Source organism: Tupaia chinensis, unplaced genomic scaffold, assembly GCF_000334495.1.
Source record: "Tupaia chinensis unplaced genomic scaffold, TupChi_1.0 Scaffold138491_1, whole genome shotgun sequence".
Classification (NCBI taxonomy): domain Eukaryota; kingdom Metazoa; phylum Chordata; class Mammalia; order Scandentia; family Tupaiidae; genus Tupaia; species Tupaia belangeri.
Window position 1 is genome coordinate 182,756 of NW_006198387.1, and position 23,123 is coordinate 205,878.

The 23,123-nt window shown below is 46.2% G+C and overlaps 1 protein-coding gene across 1 annotated transcript in view; it reads left to right on the top strand.

Annotated features, from left to right (window-relative positions):
- The first annotated feature begins 6 nt into the window (after positions 1–6).
- The window catches only part of COL15A1 (collagen type XV alpha 1 chain), a 122,423-nt gene continuing 99,306 nt past the window's right edge, over positions 7–23,123 (top strand). Inside the window, exons 1-2 of the mRNA XM_006161378.2 lie at positions 7–126; positions 208–293. Coding sequence (XP_006161440.1) covers positions 116–126; positions 208–293 — 97 coding nt within the window. The 5' untranslated portion in view covers positions 7–115. The remainder of the gene's footprint in view (positions 127–207; positions 294–23,123) is intronic.

Sequence of the window (23,123 nt, forward strand, 5' to 3'; positions counted from 1 at the left end):
CCTGCAGGCAGGACGACGCGGCGGCCAGCGCTCAGCGAGCGCCCCGGTCCTCTCCGGAGCCCAACCACTCTGCCCCACTCGCCGCGCGCCTCCGGGCGCCCCGCAGACCCGCCAGATGGCGCCAAGGTAGGACCCGCTTTCCCGCGCCCTGGCTCCCTCCGACCCTCTCCCCTGCCTCACGGACTCTCCCTCCGCTACTTCTTGCAGGAGGAACGGGCAGAGCCGGCGCCTGCTGCCGCTGCTCTTGGTCTCCGCGCTTCTCCCCGCTGTCACCCAGACCCGCGTCCCTACAGGTAAGTGACCCGACCCAAAACTGGCACCGCTGCCTCCGCGCCCCGGAAAGCTGGTTTTGGCGGAGGGCGCGGCTGCGGTGCGCGCCTCATTCCTGGACATAAAAGGGAGTCCTCGCCACTCTGCGCTCTGAGGTCCTGCCTACCGTCGTGCAAGGGTTCCCGCTTTGAACGGAGTCTCTGGGCCGGATAGAGTGCTCTCTGGGCCCCCGTGGGTGTGAGCTGCACAGGGCTCTAACAGTCTCGGGCAGGAGGGTCTTTGGAAGCACAGTGACGGCGCCGGGTCCGCGGCCACAGTTAGGCTCAGCGCACCACGCGCTCAGGTCGTGCGCGCTGGCTGGTTCATGGTACAGGTAGAGTTTGGTGCCCTCTGCATACACAGGTGAGGGAAGCACGACTAGCAGCGGGTACACCTGGAGCCTTTGCCGCACAGGAAATAACGGAACTGGATGGCTTCCAGTGACTAGAGTCACACCCATCGGGCAGCGGTGTCTTCGTGGATGATGGAAAGACAGGGAAGCTGAGAGCCAGGGTACCTGCTCCTTTCTGTTCCCTGGGCCTCAGTTTTCCCCATCAGGACCCAGAGAGGTGGGGAAAAGAATGGGGTCTGAGTTAAAATGGGTCTCAGTTAGGGTCAGTGGGATTGGGTTTAAATTGTGGTTAGGCTGGGTGACCTTGTATTTCACCATCCTGCCTCGGTTTTCGCATCGAGTGTGGAAACTAACTTGGCCACTTTACCTCCTAGGACTGATGCTGTGAAGATGAAAGGAGAGCTTCTAAATCATGTGCTTCCCATGCTCCTGGCATAAACCAGGCGCAAAATAAGTAACAGAATTACTGCTTGCTCCTTGCAATAGCTGTGCGTGGCAAAGCAATTCAGGCAGTTTTACAGAAGAGGGCACTGAGGGAGAAGCTTAGGAAGTGGCCTGTCCAAAAGCTTGGACTTGAACCCAGGTCTCCAGCCTCCTGTCCTTGCTCAGCCCTTTCCAGATGCAGCTCTCCCTACAGTAGCTTCAGACCCCTTGTGCAATTAGGGGATCAGTATACAGCCTCAGTTGAATAGGGGAGTAGATGGGAAACAACCTCCCACCCACTAAAGGAAATGAGATTGAGTGAGTGGCCTTGGTTAACTCTTTGTGTGCTGGAAGAAGACCAGGACAGCTCACATCATTGTTGCCTTGGGAGCAAGACCCAAATGCTGCGATTGCTTTTCCTGCCAAAGCGTCCAGCCTGACATTTCTTGCAGATCAAAGGGCACCATGGCCCATGGGAGAACACTGCAATTTTGCATGTAATATAGGGCACTGCCAACTCAGTGGCAGAGGGCAGCTCTGGGTTTCCTGGTCTTTTGTGAGTTTTGCTGCAAGCCCTACTTCCCCAAAGGGAAGAGGGATCTGGGAAAAATAACTTCAGTGTTTCATTTGTAGCCAGGACCCCTTGATGTCGGCTCAGGGCTTTTCCTAACACGGGAAGTCCTGCACCCATCCATAATCCAAACAGGGGAGAGTCAGGGAGCCCTAAGGAGCTGAGAAGGGTCCAGGGTGGACCTCTTACACCTGAGAGGTATTCAATGTCCTTTGGGGAATTTGATGTGAATTCCTGGAAATGTGAACTGTCTTCCTGCAATGAAAATGTGCATGCAGCTTAACATGGCTAACACTTAAACACTTCATTTGTTCAGGAGGAGATGCAAACAGGTTTGTGTTTCATTCCTCTAGTCCTCATGGTCACCCAGGAGGTGGGATTGAGGACTATTATCATTTCTGTTTTTTAGATGAGGAAGCTGAGATCCAAAGTTACAAACCTTCCAAGTGGCTGGGGTAGGGTTCGAAAGAGAGTCTAACTCCAGATTCCTTGCTCTTGACCATCATGGTATTGTTAGAGGACCTTTGCAGATGGAGAAGGCTTTAAGGGCCCCACAACTTCCAACGTCACAATTACAACATGAGTCCCTTGCATCTGTGGGACATTGTGCAGTCTACAATGCAGTTACCTTCCACTAAGTCACAGGATCCAAATAGCCAGCAGTGCTGGGAACCGGATTTGACTTGCTCTGCCGCATGGCTGTAACTGGCAAATCCATGGCAGTCCTTCCATGGCTGCGGACTCCCAAGAATGGTGCTGTTTGTCCCACAGGCCCTCCGCTCAACTAATTAGATTTTTAAAAGTTGCTGAAACTGTATGACACAAGGAGTCAGCAGTGTTGTAAATGCTTTACTTGAAAGTTCATTCGGCCTTCACAATCACCTCATTTCTTATCCCCTTTACAAAAGTGGAAACTGAGGCACAAGTCATGCAGTCCAAGGGCATGTAGCCTTTAGTGGCGGAAGTACAGTCTGAATCTGTAGGATCTCACTGCAAAATCTGGACTTTTAACCACTGTGCCATACATGCGAGAAGGGTGGCTTCTGAAAGCTTGTTTCTAAGTGAGTTATTATGAGTTTGGAATGCATTTTTCCCACAGTTGGCAGTTTCTTAAAAAGTTAAGCATGGACTTACCCTAGAACCCAGTAATTTCACTCCAAGGTATCTACTCAAGTAAAAAACAAAACAAACAAACAAACAAAAACATATGTCTTCACAAAAACTTGTACAATATGTAAATGTCAGTGGTAGCATTATTTATAACGGCCAAAATTAGAAGCAAACTAGTCTATTTCACAAGTGACTAGATAAACAAAATGTGGCATATCCATTCAATGGAATAGTATTCAATAATGAAAAGGAATGAAGAATTGATGCATGCTGTAATGACACAAATAAACCTTAAAACCATTAAGCTAAATGAAAGGAGCCAGACAGATATAAAAACAAAATCCCATAGTTTAAGATCCTATTTACTTGGGATTTCTAAAAAGGCAAAACTACAGCGACAAAACAGATTGTCCATTGCCTGAGCCAGGGATAGACGTGGGAATTGAACACAAATGGGCGTGGGGCAACTTTTAGGGAGAATGTTCTAAACTGGCTGGTGGTAATGAGTGTATAGATAGCTATATAAAATTACTAAAACTCCCCTAACTTAAAATGAGTGAGTTTTATGGAATGCAAATAATACTTCTACAAAGTTATTCATAAAAATGAAAGAAAGCATTTCCCTGAAGCATCTAGGCTGAAGATCTGGTTGGGCTTCCTGGTAGAGTTTCTGGCCAGCCTGGTAGAGAGCTGGCATACAGCTCGTCACTCAAAAGCTATAAGCCGCATAGTTCATTGTTTTTCTCTGAGGAAATGGATTCTGAGTTCCAGCTGGGAATGCCAGATCCATTTGTACCTCCAGGTCTCCGGTTCCACTGCCCCTACTGTCTCTGAATGCCATCGTGGGGCCAGGGCGAGGAACCTTAGATAAGGGTGGAATACAGGCAATCTACAGATAATGGATTTGTTGATAAGTGAATTCTTGTAAGCTTGTTGGTAGCAAAAGTGGGAGTGGGGGTGGTGGCAAAAATCTAAGCATTGGCAAACCAAGATTCAGTCACTGACTTCCTCTGTGAACTTAGATGAGTCATTTTCCCTTTTCTGAGCCTCGGTTTTCCCTTCTGTACGATGGGGAGGCACGATTCATTCATCTCTATAGTTCCAGCTTTAAAATATTGGAAAACAAACAATATTTATCTAGTTTTGGGTTTAAGTCATAGTTTAACAGATACATACTAAGTACTGAGTCTGTGCCAGCTCTTATGCTGGCTGGGCAAAGAATGGATTTGGGCACAAATCTGCCCCTAGTGGTTTATAGTTGGCCAGCAGAAAGATAGGGTCATAGACAGTTGTAATGCAGATGTTCCTGGTGCTTTTTTTGACTTTACACCCAGATCCTTGCCTGCCATCAACCCCATCCTCTTCCACCATCCTGCTTAAGGAGACCCCTGTCAGTGGAGGGTCTCCCACATAGTCCCTTGTGCCCTAATGGCTCAGGGCTGAGCTGGAGGACAGCATCCATGATCTTTCCTTTCCTTGGAAAAGTTACAGTGTCATTAAAGTACCTGCTATTTTGGGAGATAAGGAGACTGTTTGTCACACAGGGATGGTAACCTGTGTGACAAATAGGCTACCTCTAATAAAGAGCCGGTACGTGCCAATTATTTGCTTTTCTTTCAACTATTTCATTGTAAAATATAACACCCATTCAGAAAAGTGCATGCTAACAGTCCAGTCCAATGATTTAGCACAGAGCAATCATACATATGTCCCAGGACAGTCTGGGCCAACTGGTAGTGCGGTGGTTATGGCGGCTAGATCCCATATGGCCGACTTCATGTGTCCCAGACCGGGTGGCTTGAGAAACACGCTGGGTATGTGTATGTGCATACCCCAAATCCCCAGAGGTTGGAGAAATGAAGGAGAAGGGATTATGGTGTCCTGCATGTTGGCAGTCGGGGTGGGGTTCCCTTCTCGCCTTCCCTCCTGTCTCTCTGTCTCTCTCTGGCAAGTGCATGAGCCCAGTGGCAAATTATAAAGAAAAATTTAAAAAAGACAACCCCCTGAGAAGTTCTCTCGTGCCCCTTTCCTGTAATGGTTCCTTCTGTCCTCTCAGACGTAGCATCACCTTGACTTTATTATCCTCACTTCTTGCTTTTTAAAATTTATTTAAATTTATTTTTTAGTTTGGATAGTGCATGTGCATTCACAGGAGAGAGAGAGAGAGAGAGAGAGGGAGAGGGGTGATGATGAAGCACCCCTTGGGGGGATGGCCCTGCTGCAAGCCCTTCTACTCCTTTCTCCTCTCAGGACTTTGGGTATGCAGCCACACGTGCCATCATGTTTTTTCAAGTTGCCCAGTCTGGAACTTGAACCATGTAGTCAGCCATGTGGGAAACAGCTGCTTTAACCACAACACTGCTGGCTGGGCCACTTCCTTCGCTTTTAAACACAATCTTACTACCTCAGTTTATATCTCCAAATGCCAGAGTTCTATTTTACTTGATTTTGGACTTTCTACATACTCGATATGTTATTTGGTGTCTGGTTCTTTCATTGAATATTACGTTTTTGAGTATTTTTACATTTATTTTATAAAAAAGACACAAGTTTATTTACAAAATAATTCTGGTGGCTGGAAAAGTCAATGGAGTATTTTTGGGATTTTTTGCTACAGGGCGCCTGCGCTCACTAGAGAGAGACAGAAAGCAAGAAATCACCCCTAGAGGGGATGGCCATGCTGCAATCCCTTCTCCTCCATTCTCCTCTCGGGATCTTGGGCACGCACACATGCATCCAGCATGAGTTTAAGCCATTGAGTCTGGAACTCAAATCACGGTCAACTAGATGGGAGTCCAGCGACGTAACCTTTATGCCATCTGCTGGTCCCATGTTTTTGAGATTCTTTTTATGCTGTTGTTATGTGGCTGTAGTTTGTTCACTTCCATTGCTGTATACTATTCCATTTTTCTCTAACAATATTTGGGTTGTTTCCTTTTGGGGCTGATGTAATAGTATGATTAAATGTTCTTGTACATGCCTCTTGGTGCACATGTGCATAAATTCTGTTGCTACTATCCCTAGAAGCGGAGTGCTGGGTCTTACGATGTGCATTCTCTCCAGCTGAGCAGCCTGTCTCCCACGATGGATGTACCAATGACATACACGGCCACCAAGAAATGAGGGTCTCCATTTCTTCACACTCTCACCAGCACTTGGTTTTGTAACTGGGCTTAATCTCAGTGTTTCTAAATAGGTACATATAAAGATCTTACTGTAGCTAGGACCAGCAGATGACATAATGGTTATGTCACTAGACTCCCACGTGGTCAACTGTGGTTCGAGTCCCAGGCTCAGTGACTTAGAACTCACGCTGGGTCCATGTGCGTGTATGCCCAAAATCCCAAAAAGAGAATGGAGGAGAAGGGATTGTGGCATGGCCATCCCCCCTCGGGGTTGATTTCTTGCTTTCTGTCTCTCTGTCTCTCCAATGAGTACATGTGTCCTATAGCAAAAATCTCTGTTTAAAAACAAAAACAAAATCTTACTGAATCCTTAATTGGTATTTTCCTGATGATTAAGTTAATTTCTCTTCTTTATGTGTTCATGGACCTTGGCTCTTCTGACTTACTTTTCATTGAGGAGAAATTCATTTGTATAACATGAAGTTTACTGTTCTATTAATTAGTTATTTAAATTGCCAGAGGATATGTGTGCTCATGGTAAGAGAGCAAGCACTGCCCACACCGCCCATGGCATGGTCACACCACAATCCCTTTGCCCCATTTCTCCATTCTTTCAGGATTTGGGGTGTGCATACACAGGTGTCCAGTGTGTTATTCAGCAGGGCCAGGATTCAAACTGTGGTTGGCCGTGTGGTATCTAACTCCCAGTGCTCAGTACTTAACCACTGCTCTGTGGAACCTGCCCCCAAATTCACTGTCTCAAAGTGTTTGGTTCATTGGCATTGAGTACATTCATGTCCTCACACCACCTTTATCAACTTCCAAAACATGTTCATCACCCCAAAAGAAAATTCCATTCTGATTAAACAGTCACTCCATTCCCATTCCCCACCTCCCAACTTCTGGCAACCACTAAACTACTTTCTGTTTCGATGGACTTGCCTCTTCTAGAATTTCATGGAAGTGGAATCATGTAATATGTGACCTTTTGTGTCTGGCTTCTTTCACTTAGCAGGAAGTTTGGAAGATTCATCCACGGTGTACTTCATACCTTTTTATGACTGAATAATATTCCATTGTATGTAGATTACACATTTTGTTTTTCAGTTTATATGTTAAGAGACATTTGGGTTGTTTTGGCTACTATGAGTAGTGCTATGAGCATTTGTATGTTATGTGGGTGCCTGTTTGGGTGCCTATTTCTTTTTCTTTCTTTTTTTTTTTTCTTTTTTGAGAGGGTTTTGCTATAGGACATGTGTGCTCGCCAGAAAGACAGGGAGAGACAGAGACAGAAAACAAGAAATCACCCCCCCCCCCAGAGGGTTGGCCACGCCACAATCCCCTCTCCTCCCTTCTCCTCTCGAGATCCTGGGCATGCAAGCACATGCACATGCATGAGTTCAAGCCACTGGGTCCAGGACTCAACTACATGGAGTAGTCAACTACATGGAGTCCAGCGACATAGCCATTACGACAACTGCTGGTCCTTTTTTTCCTCTTTCTTTCTTTTTCTTTTTCTTTCAAATTTGCTGCAGAGTGCATATGCTCACTGGAAAGAGACAGAGAAAGAGAGAGAAGGAGGGAAAGTGAGAAAGTACTCTCCAGGGGCATGGCCACACCTCAATCTCTACTTCTCTATTTTCCTCTTGGAATTTTAGACATGTACACACACGTGCCCAGCATGTTTTTCAAGCCTCAGGTCCGGGATTTATACTGCACAGTCGGCTATGTGGGATCCAGCTGCCTTAACCACCACACCACTGGCTGGCTCTGAGTACCTATTTTCAATACCTTCGAATATATACTTTAGAGTGGAATTGCTGGGTCCGGTGGTAGTTCCTTGTTGAAAGTCTTTGAGGAACCCCCAAACTGCTTTCCACAGTGGCCGCTCCATTTTACGTTTTCACCAGCAATCTGTGCGGGTTTCCAGTTTTCTGTTATCACCATCTCAGTGCATGTGAAGTGACTCTCCTCGTGGTTTGTATTTGCATCTTTCTAATAACTAATGACACTGAGCATCTTTTCAACTGCCTCTTGGCCATTTGTATGTTTTTTCTTGTGTCTGTATAAATCCTGATTTTATTTAAAATGCATGAGTCAGGTAAGTTCAGAATTTTCCTCTAACAATGTCATTCATGCTCCTGGCACTGGAGAAGCGGGTAAGAGTCACACCTGAGACTGCATCATTGGCCACCAGTCTCCAGCCTGTCTCCCAAAGCATGAGTGTCCAGAGCTGGCCCCCTCCCTTTGGCCATTTTGTCATTATTCTGAACAGTGCTGGGAACATCTTCAGACAAATGGCCTTTGTTTTCTTTTTGGATATTTTCCTTTGGCTATTTTCCTCCAAATGGACACACTCACCAAAGAACAGAACTAGTTTTATAGTTCTTATTATGTATTTAGATGGCTCTTCCTTAGACACAAATTTAATCATGCCACTCCCTGGTGTAATGGCCCTTGCTGGGTTCCTGCTGTCCCTAGGGTGGCATCGTGCTGCTTTCACTTAGCATGCAGTTTGCAAGGTTCGTCCAGAGGGCTCTGCCTTCCCCAGCCTTCAAGGCTCACCCTCCGTCATCCTCCCCTTTGCCTCCCTGCTTGACTTGGGCTCACGCTGAACCACCCCTAGGTTTTTATGTGAGGTATGCCATGTCCCACGTTTATATGTTGGCAAAAGCTAGTCTGTTTTTGGAAATGCCTTTCCCCTAGTCTACCTAGAAACTCCCATAGCTGTTTTAAGATTCTTCTCTGGGAAGTCCTTAGGTATATTAGAGTCTCCTCTGTCACAGGCCTTTTCAGACTGTGTGGTAAGCCTTGATTACTCCTCTGCCTCCCTAGGCAAGGGAAGTTCTGTGAAGTGAGGACTGGGCTTCAACCAACTTCGAATCCCAGAACCTAGTGCAAGGCCTGCCTCAAAGTGGACACTCAGGGGAACCAGCAGTTAGCGTAATGGCTATGTCGCTGGACTCCCACGTAGTCGACCGCGGTTCGTGTCCCGGACCCGGTGGCTTAAAACTCATGCCGGGCACATGTGCGTACATGCCCAAGATCCTGAGAGGAGAATGGAGGAGAAGGGATTGCGGCGTGACCATCCCCCCTGGGGGGTGATTTCTCGCTTTCTGTCTCTATGTCTCTCTCTGTCTGTCTGGCGAGCGCACGCGCCCTACAGTGAAAATCTCTCAAAAAAAAAAAAAAAGTGGACACTCAGCAAGCATTTTTAAAAGAATTATTTAATTTAATTTTATTTATTATTATTTTTTTAAAACCTTGATCAGAGAGAGACAGAGAGAGAGAGGGAAAGTGAGAAAACAAGCTGCCAGGTCCAGCACTCGAACTGTGATCGGCTATGTGATCGGCTATGTGGGAATCCAGTTCTTTAACCACCATGCCACCTGCTGGCCCCAGCTTTTTTATTTATTTATTTTTTTTTTGTAAATTTATCTCTTTCATGAGAGAGAGAGAGAGACAGCACCCCCAATGGGGTCTCGATGCTATGATTCACTTCCAGCCCATCAGCCAGCCGCCCCAGATTATGGTCACACCAGTCCATGGCATACTCAGCAAGGTCTCCACACAGGAACCTGGAGACTTCCCATGTGCAATGGTCTTGCAGAGTGTTCAGCTTTACTGCTGCACCAAGTGCACTTTCTCAATGAATCAAAGGAGTGAATAGGTTGGTCTGGCCTGTGGCTAATGTGCTAATTTACCTTGTAGTCTAAGGTTTGTGAGTCATTCTGGTTCTTCTGTGGCTCTCCAGCTATCCGGTGACTGTAACTGAGTAACCAGGAAATAGTAGAGGGGCTTTAGTTTCTTTCATAACTTTATATCACTTAGGTGGAAATCCACACTGAGGTTACTTTGTTCTTTATCTTTTTATACATTATATTAATTGTATAGACAATTTATATCCACCCATCTTATTCTTCAGAGCCTTCATTTTATCAAAAATTGTGCAGTTATTTTTTTCTAGATAAATTTACAAGTTTATTTTCCAGTTTTCTTTTCTTTTTTAAGATTTATTTATTTATTTATTTATTTATTTATTCATTCATTCATTCATTCATTCATTCATTCCTTTGTTTTAACTTGACCAGAGAGAGACACAGAGAGAGAGAGGAAAGTGAGAAAGGAAGCTACCAGGTCCAGGACTTGAACCGTGATCAGCCACGTGGGAGTGTCCAGCACCTTAACCACCACGCCACCTGGTGGTCCCTTCCAGTTTTCTTTTACTATCCTATTACTCAGTTCTCCATTTAAAATGGCTCATAGATTAAGGTAGAAATTAAAGTCAGTTCTTTTCCAAAGTGCTACCTGGGGTTCCCCAAGTACTGATTAACATGTGAGCTACTGCTCTGTTGTGTTGCTGTCATTGTTATAGATTATCATATAAAAGTTTTTCTCATAATGATGAACATTTATTTCGTATTTTAAAGTTTATTTATTCCACAAGTGAGAAAAACATAGAGAGAAAGAGATACAGGCCCCCAGTAGGGTTCTGACATCACATCCCCCCCCAGCCTCAGGCAGCCAGGATCATGGACACACACGTTCCCAGTGTAGTCAGGGAGGTCTCTGGACATGAACCAGCAACTTCCCACATGGGTCTGTCTTGCAGAGCATTGTGTTTTACACTCTACCACTGTCTGGCCCCCAAACAATATAGAATTATTTCTAAACCTGTTTATTACTGGTCACTTTCTTGTACATGCATGTGTGTGTGTTTAAATCTGTGTAGCCTGATGATCATTGCTTTGTAATATCTTTTAAAGGCTAGTAAAGGAAGTTACCTCTGCCTCTTTCCTTAAGCCATGAATTCTTTGGTGTACTACATAATTTCTTCATGATATCGCTGGATTCTAGGAATATGCTACTGGTTATGGGTAGGTGAGAATTGTAAAAGGGATATAGTCTTATAGTGAGACTCAATTTAAGACATTGATGTCCAGTGAGGAGAATGGATAAACAAATTAGGCCTTTAAGTCAGGGGTCAGATCATAGAATCTAGGCTATTGCTGTCAACACAGAGCCATGGGAGCTGAGAGGATGTCAAAAGTGTTGGGAAGAGCCAGGTTTTCTGACTCATCACTTTCCTTGCTCCATCCCAACTAGACAGAGGAAACTCTAGGGTTAGAATAGAACCTGGAAGAAGGTCCAGACCTATTTCTGGGCAGTGTCTAATGAGACATTGTTTTCTAACAAGACAAAAAATTCATGTCGCCAATGGTGGAGCCCACTCCATATTCCCATCAGAATTCAACTCAGCTCAACCCAACTCAACCCAACCTAATTCAACTCAACTCAGCCCAACCCCACCTAATTCAATCTAACTCTGTTGTACTTGTTGCATGCTGTGGGTGACTTAAAGGATTGGCCAGGGCAGGAAATTATTTTGAGGGCCCTGATAACTCTCTCATATGACCACAACCTTGACTACAGGTGTCAGGGAGCCCCTTCCTGGGTTTGGGAAGCTTGACTAGAGTCTGGCTTGCAGAGAGTAGCCCTGCCTTATGCCTTTGTAAGAGTCACCTTACCATCACTAAGGCACTCAAATGGGGCCCAGTGTAAAAGCCCCTCCCTCTCAACTAGGGGGTCAATTATGACACAGATCTTCTTCAACTTCTGTTGAATCTTCAAAATGGTCTGCCCTGTTTTGTGTGATGGCTGCTCTTACAGACGTTTGTCTTCTGTATTTCCTGGCTGCCTGTTCTGTCTGAGCTCTCTGGAGTGGGTGGCTCAGGAGGGGCTAAACACTCCCCGGGGCTGGTGGCCATCCTGGATGGTCTCACAATGCAGTAGTAAACGAGTGTGCAGCAGCTGGCTTGAATGCTAGAGAGTTTTAGTGTCCTAATACAGGGCAAGTAAATCTCTGCGTTGCCAGAATAGACATGTCAGTTTCCAACAGATGGTGGAGGCAAGGGATGCAAGCTGCCTTTGAAAGGGTTAGATTTATTTTTTTTCCATAACTTTAAACATTTTGATAATAAAAGTAATACATAGCCATTATAAAAACTAGAACAAAAAAAAAAACTTTAAAAAGATCACATTATCTCATGACTCAGAGATAAACCCTGCTAACACTTAGCTCACTGTCTTTCAAGTTTATTTTCCATGCCTAAACATGCATATATATCATAATGTCAGTAGATCATTCTGGACACTATATTTTGTTTAGTGCTTTTCATTTCCCTTTGACAACCATTTAGATAGTTCTGGAACATTAAATATTCTTCCTAATAGCCTTTATCATTGAAATTGCACTTCATGGTATGGATGTTCTATAATGAAACTAGTCCTCTTCAGGCTGTTTCTAATTGCTCACCATTACAAATAGAATTGTGATGACTACATTCTTGTAGCTCTGTATTTGTCTCTCACTGCAATTATTTCCTAGTATGGGTTCCTAAAACAAATTGTTACGCCTAGTGCATGAGTATTTTTAAGACTGTCATTGATGGACTGGTACTGCAGCCTGATGGTTAAGGTTGGAGATGAGGGAGAAGCAGCTGGCTGAGTGCATTTCAGGGGAGGGCTGTGTGTGATGCTGTTGGAATTAAGGGAGCCAGATGGTTAATGGAACCAGATCCCACATGGCACAGTTCAAATCCCAGCTCAGATGGATTGAAAAACATGCCATGCACACTCCAAATCCTGATAGGATGGAGAAATAGAGGAGAAGGGATCGTGGAGTGACTATGCCCCATTGGGGGGCAGGTGCTTTCTTTCTTTGTCTGTCTCCCTGTCTCTCTCTCTCTCTGGTAAGTGTACATGCCCTCTGACGATAAAATAATAATAATTAAAACAAAGACTTTCATTGCATTCTGGGGAAGGCCACAGTATTTATACTTCCTATAACAGGGTATGACAATACCTGGCTCACAATGCCTTTGTCCTCTCTTGCTATGGTCTAATCTGAAAGGAGAAAATGACAACGGCTAAAGGGACAGTGCCACCATTGCTTCTCTACATTGTGCCCTTATCGAACAGAGTCAGGGTTCCTTCCTCCTTTCCGCCACCCCACCCCCATTCTTTCATCCACTTTGCATGTATGGGCCTGTGGTAAGGGCTAGAAGAGAAGGCTTTTCAGGAGATGAAAATGTGAGCACTTGGGTCACAGGAACCTTGGTGAGTCTCAACCCTGTCTGCATCTTAAAGCCACCTTTGGGATTCAAAAGGAACCTGATGTCAGCTCTCCCACCCTTTAAGGATTCTTCATTCACCTGAGGTGAGATCTGGCTACCAGTGGGTTTTAAAAGCTCCTGGCTCGATCTTGGTACTCACTCAGCAGAACATGTTTTTTTTGAGTGGAGGGAGGGGCTGTGGATTAGAAATAAACATAAAAATAAACACACAAAGACACACAAGTATAGAAAAATAAGGATTGGGTGGGCCTGACTTCTCTGATGGAGATAGCCATGACTTCAAATTGGTCCCAGGTTTATTCTTTTAAAGGGCAGAAAATGGGGGAAGAGGAAATGGAATGTAAAGCCAGCTGTTTTGGGGTGTTAATCTCTGAAGATGAGAAGACAACTGGCACCACGTAGTTTCTCAGATCTTCTGGGGCCAATTTTGATAAATACATGTTTTTGTTTTTATTTTTATTTTAAAAACCAATACTGCTCTGTAGTTTCAGGAAGCTAGCATATCTACATATAAATTGTAGTTGAAGTGCAAGTGACAGCTCACAGAACCGCATTTTTGCATGTGTCTAAAGATCACCATGTTTGCTTAGGTTGGCTGCTCTCTATAGTTGGATTCTGAGGCTCAGCATGGTTGAGAACAACCACTGGAGTCCAACAGCTTCCTTTCTTTCATAGGCAATGATCCTGAGTCCCAATCAGAGAAAGTATCTATCCCTGGTCTTAACCAGGTGCAGAGCTGGGCCCCCCAGGGAGAGCTTTAGGGGGTGTAGTTCATGCCCTTGAGCTCTGGATCCTGGGTTCAAATCTTAGCCCTGCTACTTCCCTTTGAGTGACCTGAGCCAATTCCTTCTCTTACCTTATCTTCCTCATCTGTAAATTGGGACAGTAATTCTCAATATTTCTTGTCAAGATTAACAAGATAAGCGTCAGGCTGGTTGCTGATGGCTAGTTCATTACTCTCCAACTCCCACATCACTGTGGGTTCCTTGAGGGCAGAAATCCTGTTTTATTTATCCATGTTTCCCCAGTGTTGGACATGGCACCAAACGCACACAATGAGCATTTGAATACGTTAATGAATGAATCATTCAAAGCCTGGGACTGTGGAGATCTTAGTGAAAACCCAACATTATGAGCCCTTGACCACAGCAAAATCTATGTGAGCTCCTGGCCATGCTGGAAGACCACCCTGCAGCCACCCATTGCCATAGTGTTGGGGTCACAGTGAAGATGAAAAAAAAAATTTAGGGATGTTTTTCCCGTGCTGGGAAGTTATTACCAGTAGAACAGTTATATCCAGTAGAACAAAGGTGAAGAGATCCTGGCTGAGGACAAACTGAACCTAAGTCCATTTCATCTCAACAGCATCACACACAGCCCTTCCCTGAAATGCACTCACCCAGAGGCTTCTCCCCCATCTCCAGCCACACAGTCTTAGTGGCTAGCTAGTCCTGTCTTTATTATCCAGACCAGAGAGGGAGCGTGATCAGCTTAAGGTCACAGTTCAAGTTGGCAGGAGAGCCAAGCCTAGACCCAGAGCTCCCGACAGGTAGGCCAGTGCTCTGGTTCTTAGAGAGCTTTACATGGATCTGAGAAAAGTGCCAAAAATACAATTCCTGCTAATAATTATGTGCTTTCTATGTAGCAGAAAGGCAGTGTTTCAAGATATATATATATACATATATATATACACATATACATATATATATACACACACACATATATACTATACACATATATATGTATAGTATTTTTATATATGTGTAGTTTTAAAAATAAATGTGTGTGTGTTTTTATATGTGTGTGTATAAATTACATGTGTGAATGTATTCTGTATCTGTTTTCTGTTATTAGAGGGAGTGAGAAAGAGAAAAAAGGAGAAACGGAGATCGGTACTTTTGACAGGGCCTCTCTGTTGCAATCCTCGTACCCACTATCCCAGTTAGCCAGGATTATAGGCACATCCAGCCACGCCTGGAGTTTTCAGTTTGGCCCAGAACTGAACCCGGGTCTCCCAAGCAGCATCCAGCCTTCCACGTGGTGGTGCTAGCTGTGTGCCCATTTTTAGTATATGTATTTAATGCTCACATCAGCCCTAGGAAGCGAAGAGCTCATTACAATTTGATGTCGGCACACAGGTCTCTCTTGGCTTCCATCCTCTCCAACTGGCAACCCATCTTCCACCTTAACAGCCACAACAGTTTTCTAGCTTCTTGCTGCTCAGATGTGGTCCACAGACCAGTGGCAGCAGCAGCCTCACCTGAGAACTGAGAAGAAATGCAGAATCTCTTGCCCCACCCCAGACCCAATAAATCAGAATTTGCACGTTAGCAAGATCCCCGGCAGTTTGCAACCTTACAGTTTGAGCAGCAATCTAACCTCGGCTCTGCTTAAATTGCCTTTCTTAAAGTCCTTTGTGTCTTCCCACTGTCACCACCTGTGGTAGGCAGAGTACTGGCCCCTTCAAGGGTCCACATTGTAATTCCAGTATCTCTGACTACATTAAGCTTGTGATGAAGGAGAGTTAAGATTGAGATAGAAGGAAAGTTGATAGTCAGCTGACCTTTTTTTTAAGTTATGAATTTAATTTTATTTATTAGTTATATATATATATATTTTAAGTTTGCTATAGGGCATGTGTGCTCACCAGAGAGAGACAGAGAGAAAGAGGAAATGAGAAAGCAAGTCACCAGGTCCAGGACTCAAACTGGTCAGCCATGTGGGAGTTCAGCACCTTAACCACCATACCACCTGTCAGCCCCTGATAGTCAGCTGACTTGAAAAGAGAGAGATTATTCTGGACTATCTGGCCGGCCTAATGTAATCACAAGGGTTCTTAAAAGTAGACGCCAAAGGCAGAAGAGGTCAGAGTGATGTGACATGAGAAAGTCTTGACCAGCTATCTTTGCTGGCTTTGAAGCTGGAGGGAGAGGCCACAAACCAGAGAATGTGGGTGACTACTCTGGGATCTGGAAAAGACAAGGCAACAGATCTTCCCTTATAATTCCCAGAAATAAGCACAGTCTGTAGATTCTTAATTGTTATCTAGTATGACCTGCGCTACTTCTAACTTCCAAAACTCTAAGATGATAAGTGTGTATTCGTGCAAGTCACCATTGGTGGTGATTTGTTACAGCAGCAACAGAAGATGCATACAGTGCTCTGTGTCTAAGGTGGCATTTGAGGCCCTCCGAAGTCCCACCTATATGCCATCCTGGCCTCATCTCCCAGAATATCCCACCCGATACCCTTGTATCAAACCACCCGGAGCCTCCAGAGTACTGGCGCATGGGGGGGGGGTCCAGGCTGGGATTGGCCGCTATACCCCAGCATCTAATGTGGCAGGTCCTCAGGTGATGCTTGTTGAAGGAATAACCAAAAATACCCTGTTACATTCAGATCACCACCAGCCACCGAGCCCCGCCCTCTGCCAACTGCACCCACAAGTTGGAGGCCACTATGGCAACAGGGAGGGGCATGGTGGTGACATTCCCTTGCTCTTTTTCCGTCTTGGTTAAATCTCTGTACCTCTCTTGGGGCTCTCAAATCGGGCTTCAGTTTCCCCATCTGAGAAGTAAAGGGGTTGGACTCGGAGAACTGACAAGCTCTGTTAGCATGAACCCTCTAGGTGATCTGAGTTCAGTTTGGCCGGACTTTGCAGTCCTTGGGGGCGTGGTTCATCTCACCACTGAATATGACCTTCACTGACATCCCATTCACAAGATCGGCTACAAAACTGCCCAACAACTGTGTGTATTTGGTACAAAACAGAGACTCCAGCTGCTTGCTCCCCTGTTTAGCTCAAATGCCAAATTACTCACTCTCCCACAGAAAGAAAAAAAGGGGGGGAGAGACCATTTCTCATTGCAGAGTTTTTCCATGTAACATATTTTCTAATTTTATTTCAGGTTGAACTGTCTAGAGTAGATGGCTCCATTTCAGGGTCTCCCCCCCCCTCCCCCGTTTTAGGTTATGAGTTTCCACTTTAAGAAATGGAACAGTTTTGTTTGTTTAATATTTGCAAGTGTGGGCTGATGTTAAGTTACAACGAATGGCTTGCTTTTCTCTGCTCCAGAAGTTCCCCAAGTTGCAGAGCTCTGGCTTAGTGGGCTGGATTCCTGGTTTCTAGGCCTGGCTATGGGGAGCTTGGCCAGGTCCCTTCCAAGCTCTGCACTCAGACACTTAATCTTCAAAGCGAAGAAAAGCTGGCTGGCCATGGAGGTGGTGTGACTAGATTGGAAGAAGCGGCTGCTGGGCCCCATTTCTGCGGGTGGTTTTCTCTGAGCCTGTCTGGAATCGTGTGCATCTGAGTTTTTATCTGCCATCGACTTTTGCAGTCTCTCCTCTGTTGCTCTGGTGTATGGAAGGGCTGAGACATTTTTAGCACTTGGAAAGAACAGTAGCTTTGTTTCAAAGAAATGATTCTTTCCCTTCGACGTCTGTTGCCTCTATCTCTCCCTTCTGTCCCTGCCCCACCCGGATTCAGGCATGTATGGAGACACGTAGGTTGTTGCGGCAGCTCCATTGCCAGGAGGACCTCCCACCTCGCTGACCTCTAGCACGTAGTCTCACTGCAGAGCGGCTTGTTTGAAACACAGGTCCCATCCTGCCACATTCCCCTCTTAAAACCTGTCTGTGCTTTCCATTATAGCACAACAAATACCACACTCCTTGGGCTGGAGTTCAAGCCCTCTTCCCTCACATCAGCCTCATACCCTGGCTCCATGCTGAACTACTTGCTGGCCTCTAACTTTATCATGCACTCTCCCTCCTCTAAGCCTTTGCTTACGCTGTCCCTCAGCCTGGCCTATCCAAATGCTCTCCCTGCCCTATTGAAAGCTTCATTAGCCTTTTTTCCTTTATAGACAGACTTGCTGCTCAAGCTATGAACCTTGGGTAGCAGTGTCAGCGTCAACTGGGAACGCGTTAGAAATGCAGGGTCTCGGATCCTGCCCCGGACTGCAGCATCACAAACTAGACTCAGTTCCCAGGTGGGGCATGCGATGCTGAAGTGTGAGCTGCCGTGCATGGCAGTGTGGTGGGTAGGTGCTGCCGTGTGCCATCACACAGACCTGTTTGGTTCTGGACTCTGCATGTGCTAGCTGGAGACTTTGGATGATTTTTGCTAATCCTCTCAAAGCCTCAGTTTTCTCATCTGTAGTGTGAGGATAATAGTAGTACCTATCTAAGATATTTTGCAACGAGTACCTAAAATAATGTTCTCCAAGCCTACAACGTAGTGCCTGGCACATGGTGAATCCTCAGTGAAGGACAGAGGCCATGGTACAAGGTTCAATGTCAGGGCTGATGGATGTCATCCCAAGCTCTCCTGTGGCCTCCCTCAGCATTTCTTGTACCTGGTTCATCCCATCAGAGGTCAGAAATCACTTGCACGTCCCTCTCACGGAGGACTGGGAGGACTGGGACAATGTCACTCACCTTTGGGGTTTAGAATCCTTGGCCTTTCAACGGAACGAGATGGACAACCGAAATCGGAGGGAGGAAAGGTGGAGATTAGCTAAACAGGGACTTTGCAAGGGGATATGTGGGATAGAATTCATTCCGAAATTTCTGGCCATGCTGTGTGGCATAGCCTAGAAGGTGGCTTGCACACTCACTTTTCTTTACTACGTGTTTATTGACTGCCCACTGAGCATAGGCACTGTGCAGTATGCTGGCCGTGAAATGACGAACAGGGTCAGTGTTCCTGTTCTCATGGTGGCTAATGGAGTCATGGGGGACATCGACCCTAAATCCAGGCTTGTGCAAGCACTCCTAATATTTATAATGGTTAAAATGTGTTATAAAGAAGTACTGGGAGCTGTGACAGCACATGCCTGGACACTGCTCTCTACATTGGGGTGTCAGGAAAGTCTTCCTGGGGAGTGACATTTACTATGAGATCTAAGAGGTGAATGGATTTAGCCAGAGAAGGGGTAAACTCATGGGTTAGAAGAAGAGTGGAATGTTCCAGAGAGAGGACACAGAATGAGGAGAGCACTGAAGAGCAACTTGCATGTGGCTGGAACAGGGTAAGAGAGGGGAGGCAGGGTGAGAGCCTCTGGGAGGGAAGTAGAGGCTCCGTCCAGCTGCTGCTCGTCCTGGCCTGGCCCTGGGTCAGTGCCTAGGCTTCCCATGGTCCCTCAGGTCTCATGGTTCTCACAGTCCAGGGGTCCATGGGCTGAGGGTCTCTGGTCCACGCAAAGTACAATGTAGGACCCCTGCCCCTCCCTGCCTGTACTTATCAGAGCGTGAATGCTTCAGGGTGGGGCAAGGCATCTCCACCTTTGTGCAGCACAAGAGAAGGGGATTTAGACCTGTGGCCAGATGTTACGGGAGCAGGGCTTGAGTGACAGCCCTGAACCATTGCAAAGAGCCCTACTTAGCTGCCCAGAGCCTCCCAGGCCCTTCCAGCTGCCTGGCTGAGAGGTGGTGAGGAAAGGGCAAGTGAGGAAAGGCTTATAAGAATTGCCACTGTGGGACCAGCAGATGGCATAATGCTTACGACGCTGGACTTCCACATAATCGACCATGGTTCAAGGCCAGGCATGTGTGCATGTGTGCCCAAAATCATGAGAGAAAAATGGAGGAGAAGGGATTATAGCATGGCCATCCGCCCTGGGAGATGATTTCTGGCTTTCTGTCTCTCTGTCTCTCCAGCAAGCATACCTTACAGCAAAACATCTCTCTTAAAAATAAAAGAAAACAAAACAATTGCCTCTGCAGGTAGTCTCTGATCAGTCTGGCTTTGGGACACTCCTTCCCGTCTGCCATCCAGGGCTCAGAGCAGTTCTCTGTCTCATCCAGCTCTGACAGGATCTCTTTCTTCTTCTTATCTGTTTCTGGATCTCTGTGTGGAGCACATGCATCTGTAAACACAATGCAGAATTCTTTTGCCAAGAGGCCAGGCATGTGTGCATGTGTGCCCAAAATCATGAGAGAAAAATGGAGGAGAAGGGATTATAGCATGGCCATCCGCCCTGGGAGATGATTTCTGGCTTTCTGTCTCTCTGTCTCTCCAGCAAGCATACCTTACAGCAAAACATCTCTCTTAAAAATAAAAGAAAACAAAACAATTGCCTCTGCAGGTAGTCTCTGATCAGTCTGGCTTTGGGACACTCCTTCCCGTCTGCCATCCAGGGCTCAGAGCAGTTCTCTGTCTCATCCAGCTCTGACAGGATCTCTTTCTTCTTCTTATCTGTTTCTGGATCTCTGTGTGGAGCACATGCATCTGTAAACACAATGCAGAATTCTTTTGCCAAGGAATAGAAATGAGGTCTTGGGAGGAATGACATGGGTGGGAAGTCTTCAAATGTTTTGACTTAAGGGAGCAATTCCTTTGGAAATGGTTGCACCAGTGGGATGTGAATGAAGCATTGCCCACCTCCATTCAAGCCATGCCTTTAGAGACCTGCTTCTCAGTCTGGGGGGTGCTTGCCGTCCTCAGCTATGTGACAGTGGCACGCAAAGAGCCACATTATTTATTTCCTGAAGCATTCATTTCATTCAGTGGTTGGTAAGTTGGGCTGAGGAGACCAGTAACAGCTAGGAAATAATCTGGAACATTTATATATCTATACACACACACACACGTATATATATATGTTTTTTTTTTTGGGGGGGGGAGAGGTTTTTGATATAGGGCACCTGCACTCACCAGAAAGTCAGAGAGACATAGAGAGACAGAAAGCAAGAAATCACCCCCCGCTGCACTCCCTTCTCCTCCATTCTCCTCTGGGGATCTTGGGCACACATGCACATGCACCCAGCAGATGGCATAATGCTTACATTACAGTTTAAGCCACCGTGTCCAGGACTCGGACCGCAGTTGACTACATGAGAGTCCAGTGACATAGCCATTACACCAACTGTTGGTCCCCATTTTAATATTATTTTAAAAAAAAGGCAGATATAATTTATGCTTGGAGTTCAAAACTTAAGTGCTTTTATTTATTTATTTATTTTGGAGAGGCTTTTGCTATAGGGCACATGCGCTTGCTAGAAAGAAGAGACAGAAAGACAGAAAGTGAGAAATGACCCCTCAGGGGGATGGACATGCCGTAATCCTTTCTCCTCCATTCCTCTCTCAGGATCTTGGGCACGCACGCACATGTGCCCGGCGTGAATTTAAGCCACCGGGTCTGGGACTGAAACCATGGTCGACTACATGGGAGTCCAGCGACATAGCCATTATGCCATCTGCTGGTCCCCTTAAGTGCTTTTAATGATAAAACAGGAGAATTCTGTTTCCAAGCTCTTGGGGATTCTCTGGTTAAACTCAGGTTCTCAGGTAGAGTCTCCTTTCTCTGATAAAATAGTCCTATTCGAGGTCCTCAGTCGTGGGGGAGACTCAGAAGTATTGCACAGGGTGTCAGAATTGTTCTTACATAAACGTATTCCCCATTGACAGATCCTCATGTATGTGTGTGGGGGAAGGGGGCTGCTAATGTTTTGATATTGGCAAGATGGAGATCACTGCTCTCCAAAGATCTCGTACCAGAACTGCCACCATCAACAGGGAAGGAACATGTCTCTGTCACTGCTGAATCCCCCGCATGCAGAACAGTGCAGCCATACAGCAGCTGCTAGGTAAATGCTTGTCGAATGAATAGACGTTTCTCAGTCTGCGCGTACCTTTCCAGGAGTAAGTGTGTGGGGCAGCTTTAACTTGGGAAGCTTGGGTGGAATGTGAAAAATGCTGCTCATGCATATGCATGTGGGAGGCTGGCCAGTCAAGTTCAAGTTCAAGATTTCTAAGAATCGCCCTTTGGCAGCAACCTCCTACCCCGTGTGGTCCATGGTGCATAGAGGCTCCTTGTGGGAAAAGACTCGGCTCACCATTCATGCACCTGGATACTGGGCCCCCTGGGCCTCACCGTTCACAGGCTCGCATGTGCCCAAGCCCCTTGCTTCTGTCATAATCCACTGGGACCTTAAGGGCCCAGAAAATGCTGGACTTTGGAGATCATCTTACAAAATTACAGAGGGGAGGATGAAGGTCCAGAGAGAGCAAGGAACTTGTTGGGAGCCACACAGCTAATATACGTGTTTCTAGAACTCTGTCTAAAATAGGATCTTCTTGTCCAGGGGGCTGCTGCTTGACCATAGGTATGTTGTCAGTCTGCACCATCCTCAGGGATGTACCCCCACTATATGGGTGGAGCCAGACCTTGGAATCATCAAGTGGACTTCAAATCCCAGGTCTGCCACTCATCAGCTACGTGATGGTGTCCTCTTGCTCAGAGAGAACGTTGGTGTCCACACATGGAGGGACGATAGAGGAAGGCCTCCCTCCCAGGGCTGTGTGAGAGGCTGAACAGGTAATGCCAAGGTGTGCTCCGAGTAGAGCCTGAGGACAGCAAGGTCCTTGCCCTGGACTTCACCCTGCCACACAACAGCATCTCTGGGGAGTTTTTCAAGAACACTCAGGCCTGGGCCTCCTCCCCAGAGGTTCTGGCGGGATGGGGCCAGGCATCAGGACTGTACCCCCCCGTGTGATGCTCCCAGTCAGGGAGGAGGAGGTCAGTACCTGACCATGTGTGCTCTGGAGGCAGGGCTATGTCTGTCCTGTTCACCTCGAACCCCCAGCACAGCAGTTCCACGTGGTGGTTGGTGATTGATAATCATTTGTGAATGTACGAATGAATGACACATGAACAGGATGTGCTCGGCACCTGACATTCATCCTACACCACTACCCCAAGAGCTAGGCGTTACTATCTCTATGTCCTGATAAGAAAACTAAAGTTCAGAGAAGTTAAAGAACATGTCACGGTCACCTGGCTAGTAAGTTGTTGAGCAGAAACTAGTACACGAGTTTTTCTTTTTTTTTTCTTTTTTTTGGAGAGGTTTTTGCTTTAGGGCACGTGCGCTCGCCAGACAGACAGAGAGAGACAGAGAGACAGAAAGCGAGAAATCACCCCCCATAGGAGATAGCCATGCCGCAATCCCTTCTCCTCCATTTTCCTCTCGGGATCTTGGGCCCTCACGCACACGTGCTCGGCGTGAGTTTTTAAGCCACCGAGTCTGGGACGTGAACCACGGTCGACTACATGGGAGTCCAGCGACATAGCCATTACATTAACTGCTGGTCCCCT